The 24,223-nt window shown below is 38.9% G+C and overlaps 2 protein-coding genes across 4 annotated transcripts in view; one reads left to right on the forward strand and one right to left on the reverse strand.

The window, feature by feature from the left end:
• chp (leucine rich repeat containing G protein-coupled receptor chaoptin) overlaps positions 1–1,245 on the reverse strand; it is a 75,479-nt gene extending 74,234 nt beyond the window's left edge. The window contains exon 1 of the mRNA XM_072303939.1: positions 815–1,245. Within this exon, the coding sequence (XP_072160040.1) occupies positions 815–817 (3 nt within the window). The 5' untranslated portion in view covers positions 818–1,245. The remainder of the gene's footprint in view (positions 1–814) is intronic.
• A 2,968-nt stretch (positions 1,246–4,213) lies between these two features.
• LOC109037757 (acyl-CoA Delta-9 desaturase) lies at positions 4,214–24,166 on the forward strand. 3 transcript variants are annotated; one of them, XM_019052574.2, is made up of 7 exons: positions 4,214–4,493; positions 4,948–5,067; positions 13,607–13,871; positions 15,910–16,040; positions 17,300–17,505; positions 19,452–19,637; positions 21,769–24,166. In XM_019052574.2, exons 3-7 carry the CDS (start codon positions 13,637–13,639, stop codon positions 22,163–22,165), a joined length of 1,155 nt encoding a protein of 384 aa, XP_018908119.2. In that variant the 5' UTR covers positions 4,214–4,493; positions 4,948–5,067; positions 13,607–13,636; the 3' UTR covers positions 22,166–24,166. The 3 variants fall into 3 exon arrangements, with proteins under 3 accessions (XP_018908119.2, XP_072160249.1, XP_018908121.2); XM_019052576.2 differs by having other exon boundaries at positions 4,292–4,364; XM_072304148.1 differs by having other exon boundaries at positions 4,214–5,067.
• The last annotated feature ends 57 nt before the right edge of the window (positions 24,167–24,223 follow it).

The following is a 24,223-nucleotide window of genomic DNA, read 5'->3' on the forward strand; positions in this document are numbered from 1 at the left end:
CCCACCACCCTGGCGTGAATGCGGTGAAGTGGCACTTAGTGGATTGAGTCAATAGGAGAGGTCGACAAAATTTGGGAACTTTAAACGCTTATAACTCCGTTTATACAAAAATTTGAGGTTCTAAAAGTGGTTTCATTGGTTTCCTCGTATAATTTTCTTTCAATAACACCCCTCGGAATTAAAAATGTATATTAAAAATAAACATCAAAATTTGCAGTTTTAGTCAAAAATGTCATGTCCAACCTCTCATTGACTCGATCCGCTTTGTGTGGCCATTCTCTAAAATCGAACCATCGAACATGAATATAGAGCAAATAACGTAGCGACTAAGCTGCCGTGCTATGGAAATACGCCGTATGAACCTTCAGGCGTTGCCAAATTCCCATTTATAAAACACGAATTTTCTGGTAAACTTATAAATATTTTTCTTCCAATTTTTCAGATAATGTTGCTTCCAATTTCACCTACAGTTCCAGAAAATTTCAAGAAAAAATATTCAAAACTTTCTTGAAAAATAAACATTTTATTGAAGGAAATTCAGCACCTCTCGAATGTTCATACGACGTTCTTCCTTAGCACGGCAGTAAGTCCATGCTCTAAGTTATAACAAGCTGAGGAGTCATCAAAACCCCCACCCCTCCACCACACTACCCCCATCCTACCCTCACCCTACCACCACACTACCCCCGTCCTAACCCCATCCTGTCCCAACCCCCCCCCCCCTCCCTACCCCTCGGCTCAACTCCCGACAACTCATCGAGCAACCAGTCGCGAAGCGGGTGGGTGGTGGGTATGCAACACGGAATGCACCTACCATGGCTTGTAGCGGCGGCGGCGGAGGGGCGGACGCAACACGCAAGACAGAGAAGGCACACTGGACGACGACCCGCACGGCGCGGCGACGGACACGAGAGCAGCGCCTGACTGAGCGGCAACCAGCACGGCGCCCCTGCGACGCTGCTTGCGGGGCTTCCGCTAACCGGATTAGCGCCGACTTGCGACCCGGCTTACGACTCCGGGCGCGCGCTAGTGAGAACCACCCATGTGGAGCCGGGATTCTGGGGGCGATGTGTGGTTTTAGCGAGAGGGCAGGACGGTGTTCGCCGCCGGCCGTAGCGGAGCCGGCATGGACTGGCGTGACCGGCCGGCCCGATTTTTCGGTCGATGGACGCCCGAACTGGCGACAGGACGGCCGGAGATTATTGGGGTTTTATCGCTCTTTATCCATCGACCTTGATACATATGAGGAAATTGGCGGAAACACGGTTTACTTTAACACTGAAAAAAAATTCTCGGCGTTTTTACCAAGGTCCGTTGATACCTTTACCATCTCACTATTATTACCAATTATTGGTAATTTTACCAAGACAGACTGGTGAGCTCACCTAAAAACCGGCATTTTTACAGTTTTTTTCAGGTAAGAATACCACTTTTATTGGTAATCAATTCCCGGTAACTTTGCCATTTTATCTCGGTAATTCTACCACAGTCGACAAAAATATTGGCGTTTTTACCAAGGTCCAGTAAAATTACCGAGAAAGTTCAATAATTTTACCGAGATTTCTCGGTAAAATTACCAATTCCATAAATGGTAATTTTACCAAGAAAACAAGCAGAAAAATCCAACATGAATATGTTGGAAAAGCGTGCCGAATAACTAAAATGTTGGACACATACCTACTATTTTTACGTCTTTGTTATTTGCATCAATTGGTACTTTTTGCTAAATTTGGGAGAAAATATTGATTCATGAACGTTGAATGTAAATTGATTTTAAAGATTCCGTCCAATTATCTTGATTTTAAGCTGATATGCGGCATTTCGCACGACCGTGATTTGGGCGAACTGCCGTGCATCGAAATCGCGTTGAGTTAATCTCTTTGGATTTCGAACTGTAACTTCTCTCCTATTCGGCCGATTTTTACAAATGAGGTCTCTTTTTATTTGTACTTTAACGGAAAGTAAGGTAATACTCGCTAAATAGACGGAAAACAATTTTTGTGAAAATTTGGTGGATCCTGGCGTCACGGTGAATGGTTAATCGGGCGTGGAAGATAATAGGTTCGACGAGGCGACCCTCTCCTCGCCGTCTTTTATTGCCTTGCTCGAAACCTGACACCTAAAGCTATATCGGGAGATAACTGCAGTGGTTTGAGTGGATTTCTGCAGGGGCCACGGTTAGTACATGGTATAAAGAGTCACGAGGCTCATCACAGATTGCACTTGCAGTGCAAGACGCTCATTGGCTAAACAGTTTTGGCGGGAAAGAAGGTTCTAGAGTTGAGTCCTCCGAGCGTAAGAAAGCTTCTATGAGGTTTTTGTCAAATGAAATAATACGGTTTTGACAGGAAAATGTTCTCAAGGGTTCCCAATTAGCAGCTCAGTCGGTTTTTTGGTAAGAGACCATCAGGGCTTGACAGTATAATGGTTCAAAGACAAGAAAACGGGTCCGAGGAAAAAAATATTTGGACGGCCCGTTGAATAGCATTGGTTGATCGGTGTGCTGTACTATGGTACATCCGAGTGATTTCAAAAAGCGAGCCCTACTGGCACGCTTAAAACTGGGATCAAATAGAACCCTGAATTCTTGGTAATTTTACCCTTTTGTTGATAAATACCCCGAGATTTTTTTTTCAGTGTAGCTACACCGTTTTTCCGAAGATTATATTTTTATGTCGGACGCACAAGTGTTACCGTATTCACTGAAAAAAAATGTAGAAGAATTTACCATACTCGGAGATCCGAGTATGATAAAAAAACACCAGACTCTATGGTAGGATTTACCATATTTTGGCAATTATCGTCAAAGTTCTAGCGGATATTATAATTTTTGTTATTTTCACTAGATAGTATCTCTGTGTTAAAAATCAAGTAGACTTATAGTAGACGTTACCATACTTTTTTTCAGTGCACACTTAAAAGACCGCATTTCAATTTTTCAGCAATATATACTTCTTTTACCGTCGGATTCTTTCAGCCTTTGACAGGGCGAAATAAATATTCCACAAATAAGTCTGACACTTTAGCCTTGATCATCATTTTTTCAAAATCGTTCTCCCAATTAAAAAAGAAAATTGTGAGATAAACGAGAGCGTTATTCAATTTTTCTACCAGCCTTTCTTCCCAAGTCATGACTCGCTACTGATACCACTTTTGTCAGAACTTACATGTGAATTATTTTATCTCTAATATTTTATCGTCTGCGACGAGTCAAAAAATAGCAAAGGATGGCGTTGAAAATTTGAATTAATTCAACCTCTGAACTTTCGCTTTCTCGATATTATGCACTGATACTTGATGCGGTGTAATCGTTGATAATTTGAATTTCACTTATAGACTGCAGACAGCGTCTGTGTACTGTGTTGTGCGTGCTTTCAAATCGTATTCGAAGTTCAGCAACTCAAAATAATTATGGGTTTCTATTCGTCTGTGTGCTTTGTTGCAATGTTGATTCTAATGGTTGATATCTCCGTAGTACTATGCAACTCTACCTTTTCCGATGAAAATTTCTACGCAGGAGACTTAGATCTTCTAGGATAACCTCAGCGATCGTGAATAAAACCGTCTTGAAAAGTTATAATAGCTACGTAGCGTTGTAAAAGCCACCCAAAAGTGTATTATATTCCGTTATGATGTTCATATTACGATAGAGGAATATCTCCATCGATTGTTAAGTATAACTTCTGGGGGATTCGGTAACCGTAACCGTAAAGTAATATATTAATGTCACTATGAAAAGCTCTATTGATAAGAAAAATGTGAAAAAATGTAATTACGTTCTTGAAATGAAAGCGTAATTATTCCAAGGAGAATATCGATTATGTTTGGCAGTTTTTATAGCAGTAATGTTTGAATGTTACTTTTGATATCTTCGTCCACGAGAGATGAATCTTGTAACGATTTAATATTTAAATTAAAACAAAATTGAGACAAAAGCTAATACTTTTGAATACATTTGGGGGGAAAAATTGCAGGTTTAGATATTTTACCGCCGATACAGATTTAACCTAGATTTAACCCTTTTTAATAATTTGTTGTAATAATTTTACGATGCCTCAACGAATTTTGAACTCCAACAAATAGGATTTCATCATGTTAAGAAGAAATTGTTACGAGTTACCTTAACTAATAAATGTATCACTTGCAGTCCTGCTGTTTTCACTCATTTCCTATGCATTTCCTTCGACGGATTTTCATCGAGAAGATTGCGCTATCGCTTTTACGACCGTCACAATAGCTATAAACCCACCTCAAGAAAGCTAATTTTATGTATTTTCATGCTGATACAGATCACTCCTTCGTTCTTAAGTTCAAATCACAAATTCGCTGTGACAATTGTGTGCTCTTTTTTGACGCCTTGTGCAGTATGTTAGGCGTTTATTTAAAAAGTCATTAAATTTTCCCCTCTCAGCCTAAGTTACACTTCCATGATAGAACGTGTACATCTCCTCGATTTTAACCCATATTTTGTCTTCTACTTGAAATCTTTTAGAGTAATGCTCATTAATTATGTGATATTCGAGTAATGAGAGCTTTTGGAACTTTTGCTTACCCTATTGTATGTAAAAATGGTCTTTCAGTGCTTATTCTGCTCTTGAGATAATTTTTGTATGGTTACAATGTCCTCCCGCCCTTTCATTAATGTTTTTTCGCTTTCGAAGTTTGAAGTTTTAAAAAGTTTCTTCTTATGAAATGAAGCTATCTTTCCTAGTTATGCTCTGTGCTACTCTGGACAGTTAATCCTTCGATTGTGCGTGTAATTACTATCCCCCCCCCCCCCCCAAGAATTGACCCTTGCTAAAATTTGAATGAAGACCATTCACGGAGTACTTTCAAATTCATTATTTTGAGGAGACACTAAATACACGAAGCTTAACTCATGGTGATCACCCCAAGGTTTTGGGCCAAAGTTCTCCTCCTTTATTTTGCTTTGTTGCATTTCTTTAGAAGTTGAAATATGTGGTTGAAGAATTAAACAATCCGGTTCAAAAATTGTTGTTCTTGAGGCAGTCAATACAATGGATACGTTGACGTGAAGTAAAATGTTTAATTTTATTTTCTTAGATGGTAAGTACCTACAATATCTTATCTAAAATAGAAATTAAATTAATGTCCTTAAGAGTAAATCGGACACCAAATGTATACATCCAATACTAATGGAAATATTAACCTTCCAAAACCACCATTTACACTTTGAAGTAAACAGGCACGTACCGTAGTTCCATCTACACTGATCTGACCAATACTACTTGTTGAGAAAATATTTAAAAATTTCATTTGACACTGAATACCTAGTGACAACGCTATAAAGGAAACCATCCCAGATAAGACATAATTTTTTTACAATATTGGGCAAATATTGTCAGTATTTTCGCAATATTTACACAATACTGACAATATTTTGATAATATTATAATCAAAATTATTTTTTTTAAAAAACATTTAAAGAATCTTTATTTAGTATTTTTAAAAATAATAAGTTTACCCGAAATATTATAAAAATATTTTCACGGTATTGATACAGTATTTCACAGTACTTTAAAGTATTGGCACAGTATTTATGCCAAAAGGAAATATGGTGTACACTTTTAAAATTGGCTCAATATTTAACCAATATTGGCCCAACGTTTGCATAAATATAAAAACAATATTGTTTAAATATTGCCTGAATATTTCTGTCTTATCTGGGATAATGCTCACTAACATAATGCATGTATCGCGTCATCTGGCGTACTTTTTCAAAGAATAGCGTTCTCATATTTAATTTTTAATTTTAAAACTTATTAAAAACAGCTTATTATTTTTTGCTGCCATGCGGAATCCAATGATATGTCTCTCCGACGAAATACTAGAAATTGAGGTATACCGCACCGCTGCTTACGAGTATAATTCAAGGTTCGCGCTCTATGAGCAACTATGAATTTCGATTCTTCATTTTCTATTTTCCCGGAACCTTCATTGTTCTTGATTTTTTCCTCCTCTTTCCTTAACGTTTCGGCTCGATCCGTAGTAGCGTCGCACAATGAATCGAGTCTTTTAGAGGGGTTGGACATGCATTTTTTTACTAAAAACTGCAAATTTTCATGTTAAATTCGTTACATTTTAAAACTTTAGGGGTGCTTCTGGATGAAAACTTTACGAGAAAACCAATGGAAGCTCTTATAGAACCTCAAAATTTTATATAAACGGAGTTATGAGTGTTTAAAGTTTCCAAATTTTGTCCGACCTCTCCTATTGACTCGATCCACTGTGCGTCGTCTCAGGCGAATGAATTGTTAAGCCTATTCTGAACATCTCCACGATAAAAAAAAATGAAAATTCATAAATGGAGAATAAAATTTCTCCATTTTTGGAATGAATAATAACCCTCACTGCGCATTCTTTTTCTGTCTAGTTAAGTGGAGGCGCATTTCTAAGTGTTTCCAATGAACTCCAATCTCACTCATAAAATTCTGGAACGCATTAACACTTACTCGTAGACCATTCGGAGATCTCGTAGACAAATCACTGTGTATTTTTCTTGGTTACCAAGCACAGGGCAGAACTCTGATTAAACGACTTCCGTCCCTAAAAATTAGTATAAATTGCCCCGACGTTTTCTTCCATACCAAGGAAATGTCCGATGCCATTTTTATTTTGAAACGATTTGTCGCTGCAAGTGATAGAAATATGCACAGTGATCACTCAAAGTGCTCTCAAATGGACTTTTAATGAAGTTTGATTGAAAAAAATCAAGTTCAAAAATTTAGTAGAAAATTTCAAGATTTTTCAACCAAAATTCAAAAAGTCTATACCTGCATTATAAAGTTTGTTAAAAATCATCGAAATTTCCGTTAACATTTCACATTTTTTCGCAGTGAAAAACTATTACAATCTCTTTTGATCTTGGCGGATCCAGTGAATTGGCGACATTGTTTTTCTCCATTTAAACCTATGGCAATGTATCATGATTCATAGAGGGGCCAGGTGCTCTGACAGGAATCGATTGTTTAACATAGGTTTAAATGGAGAGAATCAGGTGTTGCCAAATTGCTGGATCCGCCTTTGATCTAATTACAAACTTATTCCATTGGATTTCACTCAGGACTCGTAAAAATTGTCCTTTTTGATGATATTTTAAGGGCCAGCACAGAGACAAATTCAACACAAAAGTTTGGTGAATAAATACGGGAAATAAAACCCGAAATAACCCCAGCCTTTATGGTTGACAATTTCAAGAGAAAATGCTAGCTATTTTTCTTGAGGAGATTTAATAAAAAACGAGCGGCGAATACCAACATCGCAATTGAAGGAATGCGTTTTCCTAGTATCTCCATTACTTTTTGTGCTAAATTCACCGCAAACTGTACCAAAATCAACACGAAATTTGTGTTGGTTTGTGTGTCACTTCCTATACATTAACCAAGAGTAACACAAGAGCACACACATTCTCATCAGTGCTCCCTAAAGCGCATTGCAAACCATATGAGGCCCCCTAGGAAATAAAATGTTTAAAAAATGACATTGAATTGAACACGGCTCAATAACAAAGATGTTGTTTTCACTGCGTTGAGGAATAAACAGGAAAATCCAATCGTTCGGTTTTTCTGAAGTGTCTCTTCCAGCCGTGCTAAGGATAAACACCATATGAATCATCAGGCGTTGCCAAACTTCCTTTGATTAAACACGAATTTCTTGGTAAACTTGTGAATATTTTTTTTCCAATTTTTCAGATAATTTCATTCGCAATTTCACCTGAAGTTCCTGAAAATTTCAAGGAAAATTATTCCTAACCTCCCGCAAAAATAAACATTTTATCGAAGGAAACTTGGCAACTATCGAATGTTCATACGGCGTTTTTCCTTAGCACGGCAGTTTCCAGCATTACTCGTATGATGTGATCGGAGCCATGGATTGGGAAACCTCGTTTTGTCCTCGTGCCAGAGACGTGACGTGCTTTGCGATATATCGATTGATCTGCTATTTAAACCCATAAAAAGGATCGATAAACAGGGTGTGCGCAGCGAACACCCTGATAATCGATTCTTTACTATAGCTTAAAATGGGAAAGTATCGATAATAGATCATTCACGCCGCGCTTTGCCTCGTGCCCCAATTTCACAATGCATCAACGGATGAAACTTAGTATGACGCCTCACTTTCCTGTTTCCCCATCATTATTTCACCATTTTCAGGATGAAGGAGTAGATTTCCTTCACCCTATAACCACCCCTAAACATAGCTGTTGCACGATAAATGTCAACTCGCCTTATTCTACCGCTTCTCTGGAGCAAGGGCGTAACTTTGCTCGCACTTGATCCATGGAAAGTAAGGTCTTAGACGGACGGCAGGGGCCATCTCAAAATTTTGTTACGCCTTTATGTCCGAGGATTAACGATTTATGATCAGGACTCAGTAGGTCGAATCTCTCTCTTTGTTGAAAGCTAGTAATAGGCGCTTTAGCTCGGGGAAATCACTGCGTTTGGCCGTGTTCTCGCCTCTCAGATCCGCTTTTTAACGAGGAAAGAAAAGAGATGCTAAATTTTAAGTAAAAATAACCCCCAAAGTTACGAAAGACCTATTCAACCTGAAGTTTGTGCGATTTTACACGTGAAAATTATATTCAATTGGTTGCATCTCCTCTTCGCAACAGGCTCATTTCGTCATACATTTTGCAATTAGGACCCTCACTTAGGATTTACAATCTCTGGACCACCCGTAAAAACACTGATGTGATTAGGGAAACTAATAGTTCATACGCTGTTTCTAAACTGAGCCAGAATCATTACTTCATAATAAATTGCAAAATGTAGTTCATTTTTTTCTTCCAAGTAACTCAAATTGCATACCTAACGAGGCAAAGGCGGACTCAATGTTTCCATTCTTCTCTTGAAAGTTTATCGATATATCAAATTACGCAATGCAACTATGTCAACTTTGGATTAGCAAAAATTGCATACTCATTGAAATGTAGGCAAATTCCGCTCCTTTTCCTCTTTATAAACATGGTTCTGATTGATCTAAAAAATACCTATGATGGACGAGTACCTGTGTATCTCATTTTACCAGTTCAAAAATAAGCAGTACATTACAGTACAATTATGTTTGATTTCTTTTTCTCTTTTTTCACAAGAGAGAACAATTGCATCGATTATCTTGATCAATGTTGGGAATTTGCCTCACGCTACAGCGACAATTTCCTGACATTTTCAATAGCATTCATGCAATTTTTCTTTTTTCTTCTTTTTTTGTTTAAAGAAATGTGACGAGCAGGGCCGGATTTTCCTACTTGCCGCCCATGGGCCGCCTGTATTTTGCCGCCCCCTTCTCATTCGTTTTGAAACATCAATAAAAACCATCAAGTGAACGTGCCAGCGGGGGAGGGGTGCATAAGACGCATTTACTCGTGTTGAACACATTTTTTGGGAAAGCCCTGTCAACAATACTAGCAAAAGGTCACGGAACTTTGCGCGAAAGTCAAGTTTCTTAAACCTACCTCTAATGGCAAAGCCTTCCATTCATAAGAAATGAACGAAAAAATTATGAAAGAACAAACACAAAATTTGGTTTAGTGATTTTAACTTCCGCCGCCGCGCCGCGCCGACCGCACCGTGTTTGGCGCAATGCGTGAATTATTCACGCAGTCTTGTAGGCGCTATGCGTTTCACGCTGACCGCACTGTGTTTGGCGCAATGCGTGAAGTATTCATGCATTCTTGTAGGCGCTCATATGTGTTACATGCCGATTGCCGCGCCGAGGGCTTCTCCTTTTCATCTCAAATCCTCGTCATCATTTCTCCCTAAGTCGCGCCGTTCCGGGCCAAATTGTGTGTTTGGTTTCTCTCTTAACTCGACTAATTAAAGGTGCTGTCTCTTGTATCACTGAAAGACGACAAAATTAGAAATCACTATACTCTCAGGGAATGAGAGATTTTGTAGCCTTTTCTCGTTTGTAATTTTTTTTCTAAATCCGATTTTTTTATACCTACATTTAAAAAAATTGCAAAATTTGCCGCCCCCTAGAATTGCCGCCATGGGCCGCGGCCCATGTGGCCACCTCCTTAATCCGGCCCTGGTGACAAGAGCTGATTTTTCAGTTGTTTCCTTTTAAAGAAAAATACTAATATGAAGTTCTGAAATGTTATGCATCGGTGCGTTCTCAAAATTCTTGATGGAGATATTTTCAAATACGGTAAGTCCGTTGTGCAAAAATGAGTGCAGTTTTTACAGGTAAAATCACATAAAAGAAAAAAAACTATAGAATATAAGAAATATACTCTATAACCACAAATTATTGAGGAAGAATACTTTATTAATAAATTTATGTCCGATAGATTTGAAATGCACAAAATGAAAGAGGTGTTTCCTCAAGTGGACGTTTTAAGGTCAATTTTGTTAACTCGTCAGAAACACTCTCTTCAACAAATCAATATGACAGTTTTCATGAATATCGGTTGGTAAAAAAACATAACGTGAAACATAACGCACACTGACATTCTTTTGACCTATATGTAGCTTCAATTGTTTATTCTTGCCTTTACAGTGAGCTTTTAGTCTCTTTTCCTCCATTCGTTATGAATTTAGCAGTTAGAACTTTTTTTTGAATTTTTGACAAATTCTTGACAACTATGGACTTTTTGATTGTAGTATTTTGCTGTGCTGTCAAAACAAGCTACATTTCTTCCCAAGTGTAATTCCTCAATTTACTTTGCGGAGGAAAAATGGGTCAAATCCTTGGCTTTAAAAGGTGCTCAACTCACCTGGTTTTCCAGTATTTTGGTTTTCCACATCACGCTTTTTCCTTTCTTGCTTATGTGCAGATTTTTCGACTACAAAACACCTAAAATTAAGTGAAAATCATTCGATATCGGTTTTTTATTGATATTTTCTTTATTTTTGGCGGCTTTAAGCTGGTACTGGAAGAAGGATTTAAAATAGCCATAGATTTCCGAAACCTTAAATATTGAAGCTGTTATTTCATTTTAAAATTTGTCAGAAGCGTCGAGGTATTAAGTTAACTTCTCTACTTCCGTATTTTTAAGACATAAATACCTCTAACGTGTTTTATTAGATTGTGATTGCATATACATTATGATATCAATGTTCAAGTTCTTCCTTGCAATGTTCTTTCTCAACTCATGGGTAAAGTTCCAATTGTATGGTTTTACCCGTCTTCAGCATACTACCTCCGATGAATGGGACCCTCTGTATTCGTTCGTTTTGAGCGCATGTGAAAACATAGTTAAAAGGTCGGAACAAAAATTGTTTTACACGATCGCATTTAATGCGGACCCTTTGTTTAAGCATTTTATTCAACACTTGCACGAAGCGTCCATTCAAACCATAGTAATATCCCACGGTAGCAAATTGGCAAGTTCAGTGTCCTCTTATCACAGCAAAAACATGGTATTCGTCGTCAATGATTTCGATGAAATATTTAATTTAATTTTTTATTCGATTGAACAGAAAAATTCGTTCGGATTATACAGTGAAATTCCAACAAATTCTGCAGATCATGAAACAGATGGAAGGTCACGCACAGAAAGTTATTTTCTTCGCCATTGTATTAGAGTTGACGAAAATTTCCTCTGGTCGAGTGGGCGGAAAATCTGTGAAGAAAACAATAGATATATCATCCGCCGAGATGGGAGACGACTCTATTCTTAGTGATTCAGTTTTTAATGCAACTCGTGCCCTCTACATTAATAATTTGGAACTCCAAAAATCACCTGATTTTTTTCTTGAAAAACTACCGCCGCAATTTCAGTAACTCAAACGCCAAACCTCAGCAGAACTCTCGGCAACAAGAATATATATTTGCAAATGAAACTATCAAGAATCAGAAAATTGATCCATTTAGCAGTGTGATTTTTTGCTTCAGGTTTTTTTGGCGTTTCTTCAAGGGCCAAAAAGTGATCATTTGCCATCCTCAAGGTTGCGAAAAGTATGACCCGTTTATGGAAAACCTCTCTTCCTTTGAAAGATTGAATGATGATACATTTTTCGACTTCTCCTGGAAAAATATGCATAAGAAACCCATACATGTGAACATAGATTTTTATAATAAACCTAATTTGAATGTTGAAAACCTGGCTGCCTGGAGCAGGTGGGTGTTATTTCATGAGATTGCTGTCAAACACCTCGCAAACTTAGTGAACTGCAGTTTTAAGATTTCGTCCGTGGATGGAGAGGAAGGCTTGAGATATGGCGTTGACTTACACTTATTCGGAAATGGAGTCAATTTAGGGGAATCTGATCTCTCAAAAATGGACTATTTTGTAAGTGTTGAAACTATCGCTGTATGCATTGCCGTTCCACACAGTAGCTTCATGTCTCAAGGGTTGGTAATTTTTAAAAGTTTCACTCCAATTGTTTGGATTTTGACTCTAATTACTATCTCGATTTTCAGCTTAGCTCAATACTTGTTTCAGTATTCACAATGTGAATTTTTGGATCGACTCTACTCCGAAGCGCAAAGGAATACTTTCAGAGGCACTTCATCGATCCTGACTGTGTACGCATATTTTGTTTGTGGAAGTCCGCCTTGCCTAAATTTGGGCCGTTTGGTCACGGGAAAGATCCTTTTTTCAATATTCAGTTTTTCGACTCTCATCATTTCTACAGCATTTTTAAGTAGTATGACAACATTACTTAGCAACCGGGTGTTGTACCCAGAAATAGATTCTTTGGAGGCTTTAGACGAATCCGACCTTTTAATCGATACACTCTACGATCTGAAACCTGACATTGATCTTTTCAGTCAGCATAACCACTCGAAATCATTGAGCACAAAATTGGTAAACAATTATATGTTCTTTATATCTAGAATCTTTCTGGAGACACCAGGTAATATTCCGCGACCAGTTCCATCTGACATTGATCATTTCTGGCAAAATTTTTCAAGGGGTTATGATGTACTCTCAAACGCCTTTTTAGTGAGCCTGCCTTTCATGTCAAACCCAAGAGAGACTGTACTTATTCAGCAAGCTAGTTTTGTAGGGACACGTGAATACCATTTGATGCAAGAGTGTCTCATGATGTATCCTTTAACGATGCCGCTCCTAAAAAATTCATTCTTATATGATGAGCTGAATCGGGTTATCGCTCACCTGCTGGAGACTGGACATGCCGGTAGAGCTTTGGAAGAAAGTTTGGATGACTTTGTGAGGTGGGGAAATTCATCTCAGACAAAGGACGGCGCTGAACCACGGGCGTACGACATAAATGACTTACAATCAGCTTTCATTGCACTGATTGTAGGTCTATTTTTGAGCTTCCTCACCTTTGTAGGGGAGCTTTCAGTTGATCATTTTCGGAACTCAGCCCTGGTCCAATTTTTCAGGCGTGTCAATATTTTTAGACCGTGATGGATATTAAGAGCTTGAGCTTTGATTATTTTTCGGAGGACAAGAAAATGTTTGCAAACGTTATTATAGTAGTACTCCTTAACAAGTAAACATTTGTTCTAACCCAAGATCTGATACGAAAGTATTAGAGCTCACCTGCTGGTTTTAAGCGCTCAGCCGATAGGCAGCGCTTTTTGATTTCGACTTGCCTCTAGAATACTAGGGGGACGTCCCGTTTGTTTAGTCTCATCAAATTGATTGACCTGAATTTAAACTTCGAAGGTACCCACGTGAGGAAATGAAGAAGAAGCGATGACAATCTGTGAGCCAGGAGAGAGCAAACTGATGGCGGACATCCTACCGCCTGATATGCAACCGGACCAAAACCAGGACCCCAAATCACCGGAGCCAGACGTCATCTCAGTTAAACCGTTTCACGTTCAAATCGTTTGGTTCAATGCTGTTGGATTTTTAGTTCTCTACGTCACCACTGTTTACGGCCTTTATCAGGCGTGCTTTTCATCCAAAGGCGCCACTTTATTGTGGAGTAAGTTACATTTCACTTATGCCGTGTAAATTTCCACCGTGCTAAGACAAAACGCCGTAAAAACATTTAGATGTTGCCATACTCCCCGCCAAGAAACATTCATCTTTGAGGAAATTTATGAATGTTTTATCTTTGAATTGTCGGATACTGTAGGTTAAGTTGCAGATAAAATCCTCTTCTTCTTCTTCTTCTTCTTCTTCTTCTTCTTCTCTTCCTCCTCCTCCTCATTTTTCTTCTTCTTCTACAAACAACTAGGACATATCCCTGTTTGTCAAGCCATCCAACACTGAGCACAATAAATTTTATATATGAATATTAAAATCTAAAAATTACTAAAAATAAAGGACTCGTCAAATCAATAAAAACGGCAATGAAATCTTCAATTGTCCTCAGGAGAAGAGAGCCAGTTTGTGCCCATCTCTAAGGCGGCAAAATAAGCAAATAAATCATCAGAGAAATTGGAGGAGAAACATTCACAAATTTCCTTTATAATTCGTATTTTATCAAGGGAAATTCGGCAACGCATTAAGGCTCATACGGCGTTCTTCCTTGGCATGGCAGATTTGCCGTTGTGTTGTGCCGTGCCGTGCATCTCTTCTTTTTCTTCTTCTTTATTTTATTAAGAGCGTAGAGCTATCTCTAGTTAGGGTTAATTTTGACCTCAGTTTGTAGACAAACAGTCACCGCACTAGACTACACTAAAAAAAAAAATCACGGTGTATTTACTAAGAAAAGGGTAAAATCACCAATAATTCAGGGTTCTATTTGATCCCAGTTTTTTCTTGGTAAAATTACCATTCATGAAATTGGTGATTTTACCGAGAAATCTCGGTAAAATTATTGAATTTCTCGGTAATTTTCCTGGACCTCGGTAAAAACGCCAATATTTTTTATCAACTGTGGTAGAATTACCGAGATAAAATGGCAAAGTTACCGGGAATTGATTACCAATAAAAGTGGTGTTCTTACCTGAAAAAAACAGTAAAAATACCGGTTTTTATGTAAGCTTACCAGTCTGTCTTGGTAAAATTACCAATAATTAGTAAAAAAAGTGAGATGGTATAAAGGTACCAACGGACCTTGGTAAAAACGCCGAGAATTTTTTTTCAGTGTGTGTTGTGCTGTGTCGTGCATCTCCCCTTTTTCTTCTTCTTTATTTTATTAAGAGCTTGGACTCCTTGGAGCTATCTCTTGTTAGGGTTAATTTTGACCTCAGTTCGTAGACAAACGGTCACCGCACTAGACAAGTACAATTTTATTCTCCAGACTCACAAATTTTCAGGGATTGAGACTGAGTAGAAATCTGTTTCTGCGAATCCTGTCGGTCTTTCCTTGAAAATGTGTCGCTGCCATCGGGATTCGAACCCAGAATTCATTGGTCAAGAGTCAGAAGCGCAGATCACTAGGCCAACCTGGCCGGCGCGCAATGAATCGAGTCAATCAGAGAGGTCGGACTGAAACTGCAAATTTTGATGTTTATTTCGTCACAATTTAAATATCAAGGGGTGCTTCAAGTAGAAAATTTCACGAGAAACCAATGAAGCCACTTTTAAAACTTCAAAATTTTGTATAAACGTAGTTATAAGCGTTTAAAGTTTACAAATTTGTCCGACCTCTCCTAATGACTCTATTCACTGTGCGGCGAGCGTCTTTCTATATTAATCTATGAACCATGACCGTAAAAATATGAAGAACTTAAAATTAATGGGGATCTCAAGGAATTGTCTATATTTTAAGGTACGAAACTTGCTTGTTTGTCCAATGAAGAGGCTACTTTCTAAACATAATTGCATTGGACGTTAAATTATCTAGTATATAGGGGTTCTTAATAGTTTTCTCCCGAGGTTTTGTCTTCGAGAAACTTATTAAATAGCCGAAAAACTAATATTTTTTCCCCTGAAACATCCAAGACACTCAAAAAACTCTCTTCTATCACTATATTACTCGATTTTTTAACTTTTTTGAGATCGGGATCAAAGAGTAGACCAAGAGAAAGAGAGAGAGAGAGAGAGATGATTACATTTTCTGTGGTTTACAGCTTTTGTTTTGATGGGCTATGCTGGATTTTCAACTACAGTTGGAGCACATCGGCTCTTCACGCATCGGTCTTTCAAAGCCACAACAAGTCTGATTGTCATTCTCATAATTGGCCAAACTCTTGCTGGACAGGTATAAACGGTATAAGTTTAATATCATTTATTTTTGAATAGTCCTCATAAGTTGATAGAAAAACATATGTTTGTAGAAAAACAACTGACCGCGATAGTTTTTATATACATCACCTGTGAATCCTCCGACTGATTTTTGAAGCCAAAAAAAATTATAAAGACAAATGTTGATCAGGTTTTTTCAAAGAAAATAATACAAAACCGGAGATGTTTAAATGTGGCAAATTTTATCAACACCACTTTCGTTGTTGCATCAACATGGTCTGACTCTGAAAAAAACGATCAACTGAAATAAACTCAAGACCGGAAATATGGACCTTAGCGTTTTTCGCACGGCGTACGATTCACATTGATACACTGAGAAAAAACTTCGGTCATATGAATCGAATGTACGATGTTCAATATCGGCCGTATTGTTCGGTTCACTCAATCACTCGACGCTCTTTCGATTATCCTGGATTCATGAACAGAGCTTTTTCGTTAGTTCTGTTCGGTTTAAATACTCGGTTGAATGAATCGAGGAAACGGTTCTAAGAACCGAGAGAGTGGTCGAGTGAACCGAACAATACGGTCAATATTGAATATCGTACATTTGGTTCATATGACCGAAGTTTTTTTCTCAGTGTAGGTCGCAACTTATTCCACAAAACACCAGAGAATGTTCCGTCGACATCTCAAAATCCTTTAAGGACGTTTTGCCTTGATCTTACATCAACACATGATCTTGATAAACGACGACACTATGCTTAACGACTATGCTTAACGACGACATATTTGGCCCATAAAAAAATATACATCTGAGGGATGAAGTCTCTTTTTCATGGATGATCACCCATACCTAAGTAACAGAGTGCATCGAAAATATTGAAATTAAATTGCAATTTGATTTCAATTCAATTGTAATTCTTTTCACCATTAAATTGCAATATTTTTACATCATTTAGTCAATTTATGCCGATTTTAAACAATCAACAAAATGAGCTCCATGTGTCAGAAAGATGGGCAATATGCAATGCCATGAAAAATTGAAACTTATTTCAATTTTAATGCAGTAAGTTTCAATAAATTGTGCCCCTTCAAATAGGAGCTAGGCAACATACACAACATTCAGTTGAATTGAAATATTTTTACTATGTAATTGTTACTTATTGAAATCTGCGCTACTTAGGACACGCACATAGAGTTGGGTGGACTTCATGTTCAAGTATTTTCACTTTCATGAGAGCCTTTAAAATTATTTTTCTCTCTCTCTTTGGTCAGAATTGTTTATGGGTTTGGGTGCGAGATCATCGGCAACATCACAAGTTCAGCGACACAGACGCCGACCCGCACAACTCAAAACGTGGCTTTTTCTTCTCGCATGTTGGCTGGCTCATGATGAAAAAACATCCTATGGTCATCGAAAAAGGTCGCACCATTGACATGACAGACATGAGCAGCGATCCGTTTGTCATGTTTCAAAAAAGGCGGGTTCATGAGTTTCATTTCTTTTGCAAACTTGAGCAGAGGCTGATCAAGCAATTTGGCAATACCGGATTCCCTCCATGTAAACCTATGTTAAATAGTCGATTCTTGTCAGAGCACCTAACCCCTCCAAGAATCGATACATTTCTGTAGGTTTAAATGGAGAAAAGCAATGTTGCCAATTTGCTGGATCCGCCAATGAACTTGAAAGCACTGCCAAGTTTTTAGCTGGAAACAACTAGAGTCCCTTTATATTGAGAGTTAAGACAACACCCCCTCATGGAGTCACAAGCGGGTATAAAGATTACACAAATTGAAAGTTTTTCGTAATCTTTGATCGGCTCATTCTTAAATTCCTTTCTCCGTTCCTTTTCTCATTCCGTTTGTTCCTTGCCGAGCCCGTGATTCCCCGGTCCGATCCAGATTATAATCTTTGTAATTGGTGAAAATGTAATCTTTATTCCCGTTTGTGACACTGTGGAGTCCTGAAATACAGGAACCTATAAGAAATTGATTCATTGCCTTAACTTTCAGTATAGAGGGACTCTAGAAACAACATGGAGGCACTTTAATTATAATTATAATTAACATTATAATTAACTAAAAACACGCTAGTATTAAACTAAAAATATTATGCCAATGTATACTCGAAATGCACAAGAATAATCTCAGAGCGAACCTAAATCATATTCAGTGTTGCACATCCAACCACACTGCAATTTAAGGACGCTGCACACATTTCCCTAACCCTCCAGTACTTCATTTAGGAAGCCCCCCTTCAACTTACCTCTCTTGTAATGTCCCCCTCTCAGTCCGTCATGTTTTAATATCAGTGGCGTGGGTTGCATCAAGTCCCCGTCACCGCCGACCAACGCGTCTCTCGATCGAATCAACTACAGGTAGTATGAGCAGGAATCAAAACGCCTTCAATTTTTTGAACGCAATAGGGACACCCGTCGAGGTTGTATAGTTGTATCAAGGCGCCGTAGCAAACGCGTCCCATTTTTTATCGTTACAGACGAATATACGTTGAGAGAGGAAAAACATAATCGTCGCCCAAGAGAAGTCGTCGAAAGTCGCCCAAAATGAGAGACGACGTTTCTCCATTTGCGACGTTGCAGACTTCTTTAGAAATTAATTTTTTTTCGAGAAGCTGGTCAACATAAAACTTAAATTTTCCATGATTTTTCGTATTCGATAGCAGACGATTTGGTTAAAAAAAAAGTCGTAAATTTGCATTGTTTCTCAGTGAAGAGATGAAATAAGAACAGAAATTTTGAAACACCGCAATGCAGATACGTGGTTTCGCACTGCAGTCGGTGCGATACGGACATCCATCAAGTTTAAATAGTTGCATCCCGTGTGGCGTGCTTTGCGATATATCTATTGGTATGCCATTTAAACGCAGCGATCACCTTAATAATCGATTCTTTACCATATGTTTAAATGGCAGAGCAATAGATACTTCGCAATTTACGCCGCGCCACTGTCTAATATACTGTCCTACCAATCAACAATTAAGATCCAAAATTTTCCCTCCACTTTCGGATCTCAATACCATAAAGTCAAAAGTTGTTCATCATAGCCCTTCTTTTTTAGACAACTTAATCCGAAAATCAATTTATTCTATCCTTGTCTTGCTTTTTATTTTTGCACATTCCTATTGATCTCTATTTTCTAAGGTGGTAATGGACTATGTTTTGTCAAAGCACCTGTGCTGTGCATGTCCGCATTAACTAATCAACCTCACTGAGAAAATACCACATACGAAACTTGGGAACACTCAGCCATTGAAAAGTCAAATCGCCTTCAAAAATGATTTGCGCAACTAAAGTTGATACAGTGTAACGGAAGGTGCTTAGTCTCAAAATGAAGGCGCTTCCAGATGCAGGAGTATACTGGCTGCGAGTCGATGTCCTTAATAGAGCACGTTTCACTTCGATTACAGGTTTTACAAGTCGCTGTTCACGTTCTTCGGTGTTCTCATTCCAGTTGCTGTCCCTTGGTATTTGTGGAATGAAACACTGTTCAACTGTTTCATAATTGCACTGATCGTTCGCTTATGGGTTACCAATAACATCGTCTGGCTTGTTAACAGTTGGGCACACTGGAGCGGCACCAAACCTTACGATAGGTAAGTTTCTCCTTCGTGAGGATGAAGATCGACAAAAGCTAATTATTTCAGGATTTTTAGATTGTTTGGACTCAGTGGCGTGGCGTGAATTGCAATGTATCGAATGTTATGCTATTCAAACCTATGGAAAAGAATCGATTATTAAGGTGCTCGCTGCGAACACCCTGTTTTTTCGATCTTTTTCCATAGGTTTAAATGGCATAACAATCGATATATCGCAAAGCACGCCACGCCTCTGTTTGGACTGTGTCATTGTGATGTACTATGTGCCTTCAAAAAAAAGGCAGGAAAGTTGAAAGCTGCATCGAAATGTAATATATAATCATTAAAAGCTGCGAAAAGTGGACAAAAGTATCGTTTTCTTACTTTCAATGAGCTTTTACAGTTACTATTACCGGTTTTTTTAGCACTGAATTCTGAACAGATTTTTCTTTCAAAATGATGTAAGGATTATGGAGCGATCCTATTGGTTGAAATGAGTGGTTCCGATAGACTAAGGGAGAAAATGATGGACTGGCTAAAGGGGCTAACGTGAGTTGCCGTTAGTTATTCTATTACATACCTCCCTTGTCCATTGCGACCATCCGCTTCCACCAAGGATCCCTTCATATCCTTTTTGTCATCTTTGACAATCACTTTGTTTATCAATTTTAACTATCAGCCCGCTTCTTCACATCCGTATCAATGAAAAGTTGGAGGAGTTTTGGTGTTTCTTTCGGCTTGTCTCGCGAGTTTTTTGCTTCAACGTCTGAAAATAACTTTTTTTGTTGCCTAAAAGTTCCTGAAAAATCGCAATTCCCTCAAAATGTGTTCAATGTCAGGAAGAAAAAGCGTTGGAAAATTCTGATCTAACGTGGGTTTTGGGTTTCTCAAGACGAAAATGAACGTCCTGATGGTATATATTATCCATTTCGAAACTAAAGTTTTCGGTATGAATTTTTTTCTCGATCTGGCAAGTCCAATGCAACCAAAATCACGGCCTCCAATAAGGATATTGTCGATTAGAGTAAATTGCCCTCTATATCGCTGACAGCGGTGTCTCGCAAGACGCTTTGCGAGTTCGATTTGCCTTTCTCACGAACGGCGAATAAAAATTTTGTTTCAAATTGCGAGTCGAAATGCTCCATTTACTACTACGCAGTCCTTACAATCTTGACGTCCTGAATCTCATATCAAAATTAAATGACCCTCGAAGCGTGTAATATGAAAAACGATGAAATTTTGCCATGCCAATTTCTAAATCGATTCTAACTGAGTTTTTGTTAATAGATTTTCGAATTATCAGACGTTGGACGGAAAAAAGACACGTGTTGTTAAAGCATAATTGTATCAGCTGATACCTGCTATCCTAATTTTCAGTGCGAGACAGTTACTTTTCTTGCAGCGAGTCCTTTTTATTGATCTTAATTTTCTCAATTAAATATTCACGTATTTCGTTGGTAATACGCTAAATAATGCTTTATAATTTAACACGTGTCCAACCCAACATTTATTGACCTTCATTCTAGTTTAGTCTAGGGGCGGACTGGCAGTCGAAAAGTTAGGAGGCGACCTAGATTTGGGGGCCCCTCCTGCGTCGTTCGGGGGCCCCTCCCTCGGAAAATTTTAAAAATTTCACACTCTTTCAAGCGCAATTTTAAGCATTTTTGGAGTCAAATTCAAGAGTGTTTGAACTTCAAAATAACCCATTCTCAAGATTCTTCGGAGACCCGGGCCCCTTCAGCATTTCTGGGGCCCCCAGGAGCCCACTAGATTTCCCTGTATATTCTTTATTAAAAACTTTAGGTGACTTTTTTATGTCTCTTAGAGACAGATTTTCAAGGATTTTGAGGCATGGTAGTGACTTAAAGGATTGGAAAATTACAACATTACCGGGAACAAAAAAACGACGAATCGAAAAAATCGCCGCGAGGGCCCCTCCAGGGCTTCTGCGGCAAATTGTTATGGGGCCATCGCCTCCCCACCCCTATGGCCCGGCCCTGGTTTAGTCTGAACTGTGACTCCTTGAGGCTGGTCGGAAACTAATCACCGTGAAACCGCAGCTTGTTTTAGCTGAATCCAATGACCATTTCATCCGATTAATTGTGTCTGGACCTATTTTTCACTAAAAACATCCTCTCCCCTCGGTCAGGAAAATCGCTGCCGTGGAGTCGTTCTGGGTGTCACTGCTCTGCCTGGGCGAGGGGTGGCACAACTACCACCACGTCTTCCCGTGGGACTACCGCACCTCAGAGGCAGGCGCTTGGCCCAACGCTTCGACCCGCGTCATCGATTGGCTCCAGCAACTCGAACTCGCCTACGACCTCAAGGCCGCCACGGACAGGATGGTCGCCCGTAAGATGCTCCGCGACGGAGACGGGAGCCACCCCCTGGCCGACCTCCCACTCGAGATGGTCATCAAGCATATGGGCAGCCGGGGAAAGACACCGGAGGAGATCCTTACCGAGAGGGAGGAGGACTCCATACCGCAGCTCCTCCGTGTAGAGGCGGATCCAGCAATGCGGCAACACCCGGGTTCCTCCATTTGAACCTATGTTAAATAATCGATTCTTGTCGGAGCAACTGGCCCCTCCAAGAATCGATACATTTCTCTGCCGTGATAGCGAAGAGAGCCGTAAGTGCAGAAATGAAGTTTTGAGAAAACGGGCTCAGAAGCTTCTGACAAGAACATTTTATTGAAGAAGCCTCCGTTCTTTGTCAAATTGCCACTAATCGTCCGAAAGACTCCTAGAAATCGTATGGATGGTTAAAAATCGACTGATTTTATTTCCATTACATAAAAAGGGTATTTTTCATTTTCATGCTAGGTTATTGTTAGGCGAGACAGCCGTAAGCTTCTGCATGCTTTCGTGGTTGCATTTTGGACACAACACACACATTATTAGGTTAGAAATTGGCAGAAGAGGGCGGCACTTTACTGGAAAGCACTGTTCTCATTGGCTCTCATGCATCTACGGCTGTCTTGAAAAAAAACTGTGTCATTTTTTGTGCACTTACGGCTTTTACATACGTCTCGTTTTCATTAAATTAGGATGAATTTTGCTGTTTTAGCTGCCTCAGTAATTTCATCTAAAAGAGTTAAGACGAATTTTGAAGAAAACTCGATTTCGAAAATTTTGCACTTACGGCTCTCTTCGCTATCACGGCAGAATTCGGCAACACCCGGGTTCCTCCATTTGAACCTATGTTTAATAATCGATTCTTGTCGGAGCAACTGGCCCCTCCAAGAATCGATACATTTCCGTAAGTTTAAATGGAGAAAAACAGAGTTGACAAATTGCTGGATCCGCAAATGCCTCGATGAGAGGTTACTCATGAGCGGACACCCTTGGCAGTCAGACTGAAGGGCTAGATACACCTGCGAGCTAGACGCGCGTATTGAGCGGCGAGTGGGCCTTAAGGCCTGTAATAGATACACACGCGATTAATCGCCGCGAGTGAAAGACGAAAGCCAATGGAGAGCCTTGATTTCGATATATCGACGTCAATGGATCAAAATTAAGGCTTCCCATTGACTTTCGTCTTTCACTCGCGGCAATTAATTGGCGTGTGTACTTTAGGCCGTGTTTGGCAATTTCCGTAGCCACTCAGATTGCAACTCGCCGCCCGTAACTCGCTCCAAGTAGGATCGGATCCCACTCTTCGCGTCTAGACGCGCGTCTAGCGAGCATGTGTATCTGGTGCTTCAAGGTGTGGGATGTCTGATGGAGTAAGGTAGATGAGGGCGCGTTGGAAATTGTGGGAAGGAGATGGACAAAAGAGAAGGGAGAATAATGAGGAGGAAAAAATTATGAAGAGGAATTGGAAGAAGAAAATGATTAGAGACAAGAGGAAGGAGAAGAGGAAGAGAAGGACGAAGAATAGGGATAAGAGATTCAGAAAAATTTGAAAACTTCCCGTCATTAAATCACTGTTACATTACATTATTGCATCACACTTCAGACTCATATTGAATCGAAAAAAATCATCTGTTAAAATATAGAAATTCAAAATTGTATTTTTGTTTTGTCTTACGTGCACTGCAAACCTGTATAATAGAATCCTGTGATAAGTCACGACTATGCATTATGCATCTTTCATTATTTCAACGTCATTTCGAAATGACGAATGGCCAATAAATGAAACGCAAGAAACCCAATCTAAGAAATGTCATAGGCTTAATAATGTAGGTAGAGAAGTTGTAAGTATTTTCCAACAGAATTTTTGTCTTTAACAACAAATTGAAGTAGTCTTAAACTATTGTGTACTTGTGTATTTGTGGGTACTAATGTGTTTTTTCAAAACTCCCAATCTTAGTAGATTTTTGTCGTTTAAATAATATGCGTCTAAGTATGATATGACCCATTAAAATTCTTGATGAGTTTTGACAAACTAATACTTTTGGTGAATGTAACCTGACTCATTGTGACATTCAAAAACATGTTTTAGATTTTACATATAAAGTTTGATAAATGAAACCGGGACTTTCCGTATCATGCGCACTTCAAAAATCATGTAGACTCGGGTCGAATTAGATGACCTACTTACCTGAATTACTTAGAAATACGTTATTACTCATTTTCTCTTAAGAAAATAAAAAGTAAAAC

Source organism: Bemisia tabaci, chromosome 9 (assembly GCF_918797505.1).
Source record: "Bemisia tabaci chromosome 9, PGI_BMITA_v3".
Taxonomy (NCBI): domain Eukaryota; kingdom Metazoa; phylum Arthropoda; class Insecta; order Hemiptera; family Aleyrodidae; genus Bemisia; species Bemisia tabaci.